The sequence below is a fragment of the Gastrolobium bilobum genome, unplaced genomic scaffold, assembly GCF_033153095.1.
Source record: "Gastrolobium bilobum isolate Gb01-03AN ecotype WA unplaced genomic scaffold, APGP_CSIRO_Gbil_v1 utg11321, whole genome shotgun sequence".
Lineage (NCBI taxonomy): Eukaryota > Viridiplantae > Streptophyta > Magnoliopsida > Fabales > Fabaceae > Gastrolobium > Gastrolobium bilobum.
In genome coordinates, this window is record NW_026897751.1 from 49,782 (window position 1) to 62,432 (window position 12,651).

At 36.3% G+C, this 12,651-nt stretch overlaps 1 protein-coding gene across 1 annotated transcript; it reads left to right on the forward strand.

The window, feature by feature from the left end:
- The first annotated feature begins 9,413 nt into the window (after positions 1-9,413).
- On the forward strand, positions 9,414-12,270 carry LOC133309871 (transcription factor bHLH62-like). The gene is made up of 8 exons (XM_061510724.1): positions 9,414-10,519; positions 10,608-10,838; positions 10,935-11,000; positions 11,101-11,169; positions 11,260-11,331; positions 11,460-11,681; positions 11,798-11,900; positions 11,996-12,270. Exons 1-8 carry the CDS (start codon positions 9,593-9,595, stop codon positions 12,016-12,018), a joined length of 1,713 nt encoding a protein of 570 aa, XP_061366708.1. The 5' UTR covers positions 9,414-9,592; the 3' UTR covers positions 12,019-12,270.
- The last annotated feature ends 381 nt before the right edge of the window (positions 12,271-12,651 follow it).

The following is a 12,651-nucleotide window of genomic DNA, read 5'->3' on the forward strand; positions in this document are numbered from 1 at the left end:
ACCTCCAAGACTCAAACTTTAAGTAATTAATATTAAGTTTGTCTAATTATCATGTTCCTAACTTAAAAATTTGATTAGTAGATCACAGATCCACTTACTGTTGTTTAATTGCACTGTATACTTTATCGGTGTTTTTAACTGTACCCGAATTTCATAATCTTCTTAACTTTAACATTATTGGTCTAATTATGAATTTTTAGGCATATGTTGGTCTTTCTTTCCATTTTCTCACCTTTTTCCCGTTCTGGGATTCTACCGGCTGCTCCTACAGTAGTACAAAGTACCTAGCATAAGGGACTTTTCCAAAATACCCCAATATGTGTATCAAACTTCATCAAATCATATACTAACCTCATCTATGATAATCATATCATCACAATAGCTCTCTAACTTAAATTTGCTAAATTGGGGTTATTCTACTTACTGTTATTGCGTCTGCAGTAAAAAATAACATATGAAAATCCACCTGTGTAAAATACCATCAATATGGATATCAAACTTCTTAGAATTTCATCCTCATTCCATTTATGACCCTAAGGTCTTCATGGTAATCCTCTAATTTCAAAATTATAAAATTAGGGTTATTATATTCACTACACCTTTTAAAAAGATTTTGTCCTCAAAATCGGATCATACCTGATATCAAAATTAGGATATCGCTGGAGCATATCATCCTCCTGCTCCCATGTGGCGTCCTCTGGTGTCAATCCTTCCCATTTGATCTTGACCATGGGGATTACTCTATTTCTAAGCCGCTTCTTATCTCGAGCTAGAACCTTAGAAAGTTTAACAATGAACTTCAAGTCCTTCTTAACCTTTACATCATCAGGCTGAATAATGTGTGAATTATCATATATGTATCTGTGAAGTTGACTCACATGGAACACATCATGTAAATTCGCCAAGTTGGGAGGTAGAGCAAGCTGATACGTCACCAGTCCGACCCTTTTTATTATTTGGTAGGGTCCGATGAACTGTAGACTTAACTTTCTAACTCCCAAAGCATGCCCAACACCTGTGGTTGGTGACAATCTAATAAATACATGATCCCCTTTAGAGAACTCAAGGGGTCTGTGCTTTGCATCATAATAACTCTTCTGACGGCTTTGTGCTTTCTTCAGTCGATCTCTAATCATCTCAATATGTTCTGTAGTCTCTTGGACCAATTCTGGTCCCAGTATATGCCTTTCTCCAATCTTCGTCCAACATGTAGGTGTCCTAAACCTACGGCCATACAAGGCCTCATAAGGAGTCATGCCCAAGCTGGTGTGATAACTGTTATTGTAGGAGAACTCAATCAATAGACACACATTTCCCTGCTCTAAAACATATGCTCTCAATATATCCTCCAATGTCTAGATGGTTCTCTCTGTCTGACCATCCGTCTGCGGGTGATATGCTATACTCAATCTCAATTGAGTACCAAAGGCCTCATGCAATGCTTCCTAGAAGCGTGAAGTAAACATGGGATCCTGATCACTGATTATACTTTCGGGAATGCCATGAAGTTTCACAATCTCTTTGACATACAATTTGCTAGCTGCTCCGTGGAGAAAGTCATTTTGACTGGAATGAAGTGGGCGAATTTAGTCAATCTATCAACCATAACCCAAATGGAATCAAATTCATCCTAGCTTCTCGGCAATCCAATAACAAAGTCCAAGGATATGCTCGCCATTTCCACTCTGGAATATCTAATGGCTGTAATAATCCAGAAGACTTTTGATACTCAATCTTCACCTTTTGACAAACAAGGCACTTGCTCAAAAATTGAGCTATATCTCTTTTCATCCAGACCACCAAAATTTTTGCTTCAGGTCTTGGTACATCTTGGTAGCACCTGGATGGATGATGTACTTGCCCATATGGGCCTCAGTCAACACTTCTTCTACCATTGGCCCCTTCAAAACTCTCAGCTGGTCCTTGTAGTACTTTACATTAGAAGTATCTATGAATATAAACTCTTGCTCTTTCATTCCTTGAATTCCTTTATCAAGCAATTGAGCCATTTTAACTCTTTCCACAAGTGAATTTAGTACTTCAACTGTAGTCATAAAATATAGTCTCAAGTGGTGTCACGAGAATTCTCAAATCCCTGAACTTCTTAATCAATTCATACTCTGCAATCATCATGCTAGCCACACTCGTAGTCTTCCTGCTCAAGGCATCAGCCACTACATTGGCCTTTCCAGGGTGATACTGAAGGTCAAACTCATAATCCTTCATAAATTCCATCCATCTCCTTTGCCTCGTATTAAACTATTTTTGATCGAACAAGTACTTCAAGCTTTTGTGATCATTATAAACTGTGCAAGTAACATCATACAAGAAATGCTGCCATACCTTCAAGGCAAAAACCACAGCCGCTAACTCAAGATCATGAGTAGGGTAGTTCTCTTCATGGGGTCTCAACTGTCTAGAAGCATAGGCCACTACCTTTCGCTCCTGCATCAACACGCACCCTAATCCATACTTGGATGCATCACAGTAGATCTCAAATCTCTCTTCCGGGTCAGGAAGAATCAAAACTGGTGCGGTAGTCAACTTATCCTTCAATTCTTGAAAGCTCACATCACACCCACGGGTCCATGCAAATGGCACCCCCTTTCGGGTTAATCTAGTCAATGGCAAAGCAATTCTTGAGAATCCACTGATAAAACGCCTGCAGTATCCTACTAAACCTAGAAAACTTCGGACTTCAGTAGCATTTTTGGGTCTCTCCCAATCCAACACCGCTTCTATTTTACTTGGATCAACAACCACTCTTGAAGATGAAATGACATGACCAAGAAACTGGATCTCATGCAACCAGAACTCACACTTGGATGGTTTGGCATATAACTGAAGCTCCCTCAAAATTTGCAAGACTATCTTCAAATGCTCCGCATGCTCTTCTTTACTCTTGGAATAGATCAGAATATCATCAATAAATACCACTATAAATTGATCTAGATATAGTTTGAAGATACGATTCATATAACTCATGAACACAACTGGGGCATTAGTAAGCCCAAATGGGATCACTAAATACTCGTAGTGCCCATATCTGGATCGGAAAGCCGTCTTTGGGATATCCTCTGCCTTTACCCGGATCTAGTGATATCCGGACCGAAAATCAATCTTTGAAAATACTGAAGCACCCCTAAACTGATCCAACAAATCATCAATGCAGGGTAGGGGTACTTGTTCTTCACCGTTACCTTATTCAATTTCCTGTAATCCGTGCACAACCTCATACTCCCGTCCTTCTTCTTCACAAAGATTACTGGTGCACCCCTAGGAAATACAATCGGTCTAATGAACTTCTTACGGGACAATTCTTCAATCTACTTTTTCAACTCTGCATGCTCTACAGGTGACATCCGGTAGGGAGCCAAGGAGATAGGCCCCACACTAGGTAATAAGTTAATGGAGAATTCAATCTCCCTCTCTAGAGGAAACTAACGAATTTCTTCTAGAAACACGTCCTCAAATTCACACATTACGGGGATATTAGCAGTTGGTTCCTTGGAGGCTCCTACTAATCCTTCCAAAATAATGTATCTCGCATCTCCCTCATTTAGAGCCTTCTTTAATTGCGGTACAGACAAGTACAAACTGTCCGGCTTCTCTCCCTTTGCAGAAAAGAAATCCTTCTGCTACAACAATCAAGCATCACACCATATCGGACCAACCAATCCATGCCCAGAATAATGTGTAGATTTATGCACTCAACACTATCAAATCCACCATATACTCTTCTTTCTCAAATATGAATCTGACTTCTTTGCACTTCAAAGAAGTAGAAATAATATCCCCGGTGACAGTCTTCACTACCATAGGAGGCGTGAACTCATAAATGGGCAGATGCAACCCATTAGCAACAAATTCCGATATGAATGAGTAGGTAGCTCCTGAATCAAACATAGCATCAAAAGTATATCCTCTGATAAGAATGGTACCTCTGATCAAGTTAGGCGACCTACTTGCCCTGTGCGCAACTGTATGACCTCAAATAATGGATATACAAGTTATCATGAAATACATGTGATTAATCATATGTACGTCAAGAGATGATGATCTCTTGTATGGATGAAAATGAATCCTCTCATGTCTAATTTTGACATAATCATGTTATGTGAAATATCTCAAGTATCCATTAGCAAATCAATGGTTAAATTATTTTCTCTTTTTTTTACGAGCACAATAATTAAAGATTATGGATTTATCTTGCACTATTGGTGTGGTGGAAATGAGTATATGGGTTTGTTTCCCTCAAAGGGATAAAGTATGTCAATATAATAATGATATTATGAGACAGAGATATGAATCAATGCTCAACACAAGAGTCGCTGCGGATCTCATGTGAGAGCTAAGAATCAAGGGAAAATGATGTGCACGATGGCTCTGTGCGAAAATATTTTGGCAGAGTGATAGTATGAGAATGTTTATGTAAAAAGTGTCTCTTCAATGATAGAAGATGGACGTTGGTGTAATGTTTCTATAGCAAAAAGGGAAATACAAGCTACCGTAATTACTGTGCAAGAGCATGTGTGTCAAGTAATAAAGTATTCTTTCGAATCCTGAATTATCCTTCCAGAAAGAAAGTTGTTCGAATTTAGGCTTCGAGAAGTAGATTCAATTATACAAAGAATGAAGAATAAGAACAATTCATCAAACAACTTTTGAACATTAAATGTTGTAAGGTAAAGAGCAATAAATGTTAACTGTTTCGAGTTTTCCAGAATAGGAGAAGAGATTTGAAAAATGTGACAAACAATATTCGAGATGCAAAAAGTCTAATGAGAGATGGCTGGTTGGAGATCATGTTTCCTCCACTAATGTTATCATATTGCTATATTCTAGTATCACATACAACATGATCTATTACTCCAATTTTTAGTGTTATAAGTTCAAATTCCCCTATAACATAATATGATCTCTTAGATCCTACCTTACACATTCCTATGTAAGATCTGATTCTAGAAATATTATGTTCAAAGTTCCAAAACCTTAAATTAAGTGTGTGTTGCAACTCAGTCCTGAGAATACTGGAAGATAAATGTAAGAACATAAATGAACCACACACTATTCAATTCCAGATCCAAAAACAATATTTTTCAAAAAAAAATATTTTTATGCAGACACATAACGTTAATTATAAGTATAAAATTAAAACAAAATTTTAACAAACAAAGTTGCAACACTTCTAGAAACAAAGATCTATATCATGGCTTTGTTACTTGTTTTCTCCAACTACAAAAGTGCTTAGCATGCTAAAAAGCATGTCTAAGTCCAAAACAAGAACGAAAATATAATTGAAAAATATTACAAAAAAATGAAGAAGAAGAGGAATTCTGGAAATTTTTCAAATCTATTTTCTCTCTCTAGGGATAGCCATTTTTTCTTATTCAAAAGTATCCTTTATTTATAGATCTAAAGGTATCTCATCATCCCCTTTTCTTCCTTCTTCGTCCGGGTTTCATTTTTCCTTTTAATTCAGTGGGTCTTATTTGATAAGGTCCAAAATAATTTAAATCATATGGACAAATGGGTTTCCTTGTGTGGATCTCTTCACGTTTTGCATTTTCTCCCTTGGGTGTATGGGTTGTGTGACTCTTTTTCTATTAGAATTTCTCTCTCTTTTTGCAATCATGAAGTTTGTTAGAAGAATAAATATTCTTCTTTTTCGTCCTTTTGCGTTCCTTAAGTTCCCATGTTTTAGCCTTAGAATTTCTTCTGCCTTTTTATCTTAAAATGGGTTGTTTGTTTTCATTCCTTAATCAGCTTTCTTTTCATCCAATGTAGGTCATCCTGCACAAAAATAATCCACCAAGTAATTATGCACAAGCTATAACACTAACTTAGCCCAATATATGTTCATTTCATTCTAATGGCCTTTATATTTGAAACATGGAAAATTATATCAAAGCATATAAATTTAATTCAAATCAGCTCCTAAAATGTATGAGAATTCAACATATAATTCACTAAGACAGATCTCATCACACACATACATATATATATATATATATATATATATATATATATATATATATATATATGAAGAAGATTCTCCAATGATGAGTAATAGAGGAAACCTTAATAATTTTGTCATTATGGGTCTCATTAGGTTTGAGGCAAGCATCCACACATGATGCATGAGGTGGGTGTGCATGGAGAGTGAGATTCACTATGATGCAGATGTAATTGTCTCATTTTAAGGATGTAAGGATATAACTCCTTTCATGGGTTTCAAAGACTAACTAGTGGAATGGGCATGTATAACAGGTTCATAACATGTCTCACCGTTAATTTGTCAATGGATAAGATGATTTGAATTATTACTTTAAAAATAAAAAAAAATTAAACTTCGTCATAAAAAAAGTTTAAATGAATACATTTAGGGATGTTAATGGGCTGAGCCAGACCAGACTTGACTTTGGTCTTGAAAGGCTAAGTCTGTATTTAAATATGTCAGACTAGCCTAGCCTGTAACCTGTTATGAATATAATTATCGACCTGTGGCCTGACTTATTTACAAAAAATAAAAGTCTAGCTTAGCCTATTAAAAAAAATTATGACAATTTTTTTTAACCAAACTGAATATACAATCAACAACACAAATAATTCCACAAAGATTCATGAATTTAATGTATATCCAAACACCATAATATTGAACAAAATCATTCAGAATGAAAAACTTAGAACCATTGGATCAGCAAATGTTGATGTTGACTTCATCGTCGGCCTTAAGCTCCGTCGGATGGTGGAAAACAGAGGTTGCATGAAGAGAATAAAGAGATCGATGACCTTCAATGGTGAAATCTGAGACTTTCAATCGCTGGGAACCACCGAGAGTCGAAGAGAGACCTTCAACAAAAGAAAAAGGTGAAGTGCTCGGAGATGGCAGAAATCTGATGTGCCTCAGGCAGATGTAGTTTTCCAAGCTGAAAATAATGAGAATTAAGTCATAAAAGAGCACTTTTTATACATATTTGCTGATTATATTGACTTTTCCATCTCAATGACATTTCTCACCTATTTGTTATGATTATATAGGGGGGAAAAGGTGGAAACTACGAAAGTGTAAAAAGCCTAGTGATGCGACTCCACACGGGTGGAAGTTCCTTGCTGCATCAAAATTTGTGGGCCAAATTCGAGAGGAACGGCGCAACTTAGTGCTAAACTAACGCAAGTTAGCGCCGCGATGCAGGGCCAAGAACCAGGGATCTGGCGCAGACCAGCGCCACAGTGGCGCGAACCTGCGCCAGTTGGAAAAAAGTGACACAGTACCACGGGAAGAAAAATGGCGCGGACCAGCGCCACAGTGGCGCGGACCCGCGCCAGTTTGAGATTTTACAGGACCGAGTTTTTACAAGGGCAAACTTGGAAGAAGGAAAGATGGCTTATAAATAGGATGTTTTACACAGAATGAAGAACACTAATTCTTCAGAGACGACGCTTGTGCTCAGAGATAGAGTCTTGTGAAGATCTTGTTCATCTTGTTCTCCTATTTTCCAATTTTCAGTTCATGTTGAATATTGATAGGTCAGTCATGATAATGGTTGGCTAGTTCCTTTTTATTGTAGTTAGGGTCACGAACCCTATGTGAACCCTTGTTACAACGGATTGGTTTATAATTATTCGTTTATATAATTATCTTTATCTTTACCCTGTGCGTAATTTCTGTCTTCGTTGTTAGAACTGATCAATCTAATAGTTGATGATAGTTTGAGGGTTAGAACCCTAGATAGGAATATTGGGATTTTGATCTTGAAAGGGGGTAGGATAACAATTTATATGCATGCTACGAATATATGTATATTTGATTGCAGATGCTTAAATTATTGAGTTCATTGCTTAATGCCATAAGGAACATTGCAAGAAATTGGGGTTCCAATTAGGGTTAAAGGGTTAATCTTGCAAGGAATTGAGGGTTAACCACTGAATATTTTTAGATAATAATTTTTCTAAGTAATTATATAAATGAGTATTGTAAATCAATCCAAAGTAAGAAGTGAGAATCATTTGGTGAGTGCACTCTAGCTACAATGTTTTCTCATACTTTTACAAATCAATCCTTATTTTTATTTTTATTATTCATCACAAAAATTCCAAAAATACGTTCTTGCTTTTATCTCTTATTTTTAATCAAATCAACAATATTTGTCACACCTATTTGAACTTTTTCCATCTTAAAAGGAACAATTATTTGATATTTGATCCCAATTTCTGTGGAGACGATACTTTTATTATCACTGTATTACTTGTGCGATCGGTACACTTGTCGGTGAGCATCAAAATCCAAAGGGCAAATAATGGTGAAATTCTTGGAGATGACTTCAACAAAGAGAATGACGAAGAACCGTTGCTTAATGGCTTGAGTGGGCTGGGCGTGATGATGGAAGTGAAAATTGGGTTAGTATGTATAAAAAAAAAGCAGAGTTAATACGTCAGCCTAACAGGTTTTAAGGTCAAATTTTTGAATTGGCATCTAAGGTTTTTTTTTATTAAATAAATTTTTATACAAGTATAACTCTATATCCAACAACCAAAACACATAAACTAGATGAAGCCTACACGAGTCGATGCAAAGGGGCTTCACTTTTTTAACACCCCTAAATACACTACTTAAAAAATTTGCATTACTTTTGAAAAACATAAATAAAACTGTGTAAAACAGAAAGTACATGCATAAAGGTTAACAATATCGTACATATAAGAGTAGGAGAAATTATAAGAGGAAGAGTACCTTCCGTGGCATGCATGGCAGAGTCTTGGGATACTGTTTATTTTGAGAAAAGGAAAGGAGACATTTTGGGATTGTGACGTCCGAGGCCCGGCAAACACTCTCGTCCGTCATTTACGGGAGAGGTAATACTCTCTAACTCAACACACAACACAAAATAAGAGAGAGAAAAAAATAAAAAACATTAATTACTGAATGCTGCTTCTATATAATATAAACAACACCAAAATATATATATATATATATATATATATATATATATATATATATTAGTAATAATATTCTAACTATTAAAAATTTTTATTACTAATTTATTACCTATCACGTCATCATTGAATCAAAGAGAGAGAATGTTAAAAAAAATTTGAAGAAAAAGAAAATGTTAATCTAATAGTAATTAGATAGGTAAATAAGTTGATAATGAAAAAATTTGGTAGTAAAAATATCCTTCATGTATATATATATATATATATATATAAGGTCAAACATATAGAACTTGGACTAAACTTTGTGTTGGATCTGTATTTAGGCCTCATCAATCCCCTTCCCTCCCCCTCCTTCTTCCCTCTCTCTCTCTCTCTCTCTCTACTTTTGCTTAGCTTTTTATCAGATACATTTCCCTTTTCACACCCAACCCACCTCTCTCCTTTCCACTCATATCCCACCAAATTGACCCATTTTATTGATCACTCCATTCCACCACCCGAACCCAATTCACCCTCTTTCTTTTTTCTCCAATGTAATTCATAACCATTTTAGCCTTCACCTTTCAGGGACACATAACATTCATTCAACTTGATTTCTTCACCACCAAACTTCCTTCTTTATTTTGTTTGCTTGATCTGCTTCACCTCTTTCTTCATGGAAAATAAGTTCTTTATCAATGCTGGTGTCCCCCCTCAACTGCATTTTGAGCCTTCACCACCTCCTTCAATGCCCACTTGGCAGCAATCACTTCCATCTGCCATGGATTATCAAGTAACAGTTTTGAATTGTTCATCTGAACAGACCCAAGATTGCTTTTACACCCCCACATGGGAAAAGTCAACGGATCATGGTCTTCAGTTTGATTCTGCAATGAGTTCAATGGTGTCATCTCCTGCAGCTTCCAATTCCAACATGTCCAATGAGAACTTTGTTATCAGGGAACTGATTGGAAAATTGGGAAACATTGGTGGTGGTAACTCTGATGAGATCTCACCTCATTCTCAACCTTTGGTTGGTGCATCTTCCTACATCAATGCCAATAACAGCACCAATACTTCATGTTATAGCACCCCTTGGAGCTCTCCTCCTAAGGTGAACATCCCCACAGTGGTGAACCATTTGGTGAAAGAGAACTTACCCAGTTTGGGTAATAATTCAGTGGCCTTGAATTCCAGTGTGGCAGAATTCTCAGCTGATCCTGGGTTTGCAGAAAGGGCTGCAAAGTTTTCTTGCTTTGGAAGTAGAAGTTTCAGTGGCAGGACTAGCCAATTGGGGCTTAACAATGCTGAATTGACTCAGAGATCTCCTTCATTGATGGAAAATGAGAAGCTTCCTAGAGTCTCAAGTAGTCCATCACTGAAAGTGCTTGGATCTCAAATGGGTACCCAAGAGGAGCACAAGAATTCTCCATTGCAGGACCTAATGGAAGTGGCCAATTCACAAGAGGAATCTACAATCTCTGAGCAAACCCCAAATGGGGACAGTGGGGTGAAACCTTCCCCTCATGTGAATTCCAGGAAAAGAAAAGCTTCTTCCAAAGGAAAAGCCAAAGAAACTTCAGCCTCTACCGTTCCTCACATGGTAAGAACTTTTATGTCAAAATTGTTTTGTTTTTCACTTTTTAATTCAGATGGGCATTTCCTAAATCCCAAAGGGTCTTTCACTTCAGGCTGCAGAAGCTAGTGAAGACTCAAATGCAAAGCGCAACAAGCCAAATGAGGGTGAGGGAAATAAAAATGCTTCAGTGAAGGCAGAGGAAGAGTCCAAAGGGGGTACTAGTAATGCAGCTGATGAGAAACAGAACAAGAGTAACTCAAAACCTCCTGAGCCTATACAAGATTACATTCATGTTAGAGCAAGAAGAGGTCAAGCTACTGATAGCCATAGTCTTGCAGAAAGAGTGAGGATCAATGTCATTTTCTTTCTCTGAATGACACTGTCAACAAACATGTATAGGCTTTCATTTTGACATTGTGCAAATTTATTTTGATAAAAGGTTCGGAGGGAGAAAATCAGTGAAAGGATGAAGCTTCTCCAAGATCTTGTCCCAGGTTGCAATAAGGTATGCTGATAATTAAGCTAAATCAGAATTCAAAAATAGGTTGATTTTGTGTGGATAAATGTGTTCCTTTACTAATTTGGTTATGAATTATTCATTGTAGGTCACTGGCAAAGCACTTATGCTTGATGAAATTATAAACTATGTTCAATCATTGCAGCGTCAAGTTGAGGTAAATCAGTCCGAACAATAAGCATCTAAAATCATGTTTAATGTTAAATTTCTTACTCATTATGTATGCTTTTTTTTCTCCTGTTGGCAGTTTTTGTCTATGAAATTGGCTTCTGTTAACACCAGGCTGGATTTTAGTATAGAGAGTCTAATCTCAAAAGATGTAAGTTTAAGGGCTCTAGACAATGGGTTTGCTTTTTCAACAAAAAAAAAAAAAAAAAAAAAAAGTAAATAAATAAAAGCCTTTGCTTTTTCCTGAGTTAGGACTTATTGTCTTTTCGGTGATTTCAGATATTTCAATCAAATAATTCTTTGGCACACCCAATATTCCCAATAGATTCCTCAGGGCCAGCCTTTTATGGGCAACAGCACCAGCAAAACCCAGTAATCCACAATAACATTCCTAATGGAACTGTGACCCACAGCTCAGTGGACCCATTAGATACTGGTCTATGCCAAAACCTTGGCACGCAGTTACATCCCCTAAATGGGTTTAATGAAGGGGGCGCTCAGGTAATCAATTTCTTATAGTTTTTTTTTTTTTTTTTTAAAAAAAGTGAATGAAAAAGGTCCATTTTTTCTGCAGTTTCATATACTTTTTCTAACTCTTTTTATTAAATGATTTATAGTATCCAATGACATTCTCTGAGGATGACCTCCACACAATTGTTCAGATGGGATTTGGCCAAACTTCAAATGGGAAAAGACCAATACAATCTCAGAGTTTCAACGGTAATAAAGCATGATAAAATATATGAATGAATGAAATATCATTTTCATTAGGTCCAAAAAATTGATCTTTATATTAAGTTTTTTGTCCAATGCAGGCTCAAATCAAGTACCCCTATGAAAAGTTAAGATCTGAATCACCATTCATTACGCCTGAATTGAAGCCAAGAGGAATAGGAAGAGTGCTGCTGTACACAACAAGAAGAGATTTAATTCGAACAACCCCATGAATTATTAAGCCATTATTATCACTAGGTCTAATAGAAACCTCTTTTGTCTTTATGTTAGCCATTCCTTTTCCCTTTTCACGATTTTAATTTTTAATCTTCAGGGGCTGTTCTTTTCATTTTTATTTTTATTTTTTTACAACTTTTTCCACTGTAAAATCTTTAGGACCGATTCTGTATTCTCTTTGGTGCAAATTCTTATTATTAAGGCACCAATTGTATGATATATTGCTAATTAAAGAAGGAGTTTTTCTACCAGCTATCATTATCCCTTCTCACTTTGTCTTATTGTATGCTTTATATAATTCATACATCACATCATTCCACTAAGAATTTTCGTGGGTCTTCATTAAATTCTCATTAAAGGTCTTGTCAATTAACCCATGCTAAATCGTGCAATCTGGTGGATGTGATTCTCACTTGTGTTGGTAACCAGCTGTATTAATAAGTGGGGTCTTTCTTTTTCTTTTTTTTTATGAAAATTCTAATTTGAATGATTAGGACTTTTGGTTAGCTTGAGTTGGGGT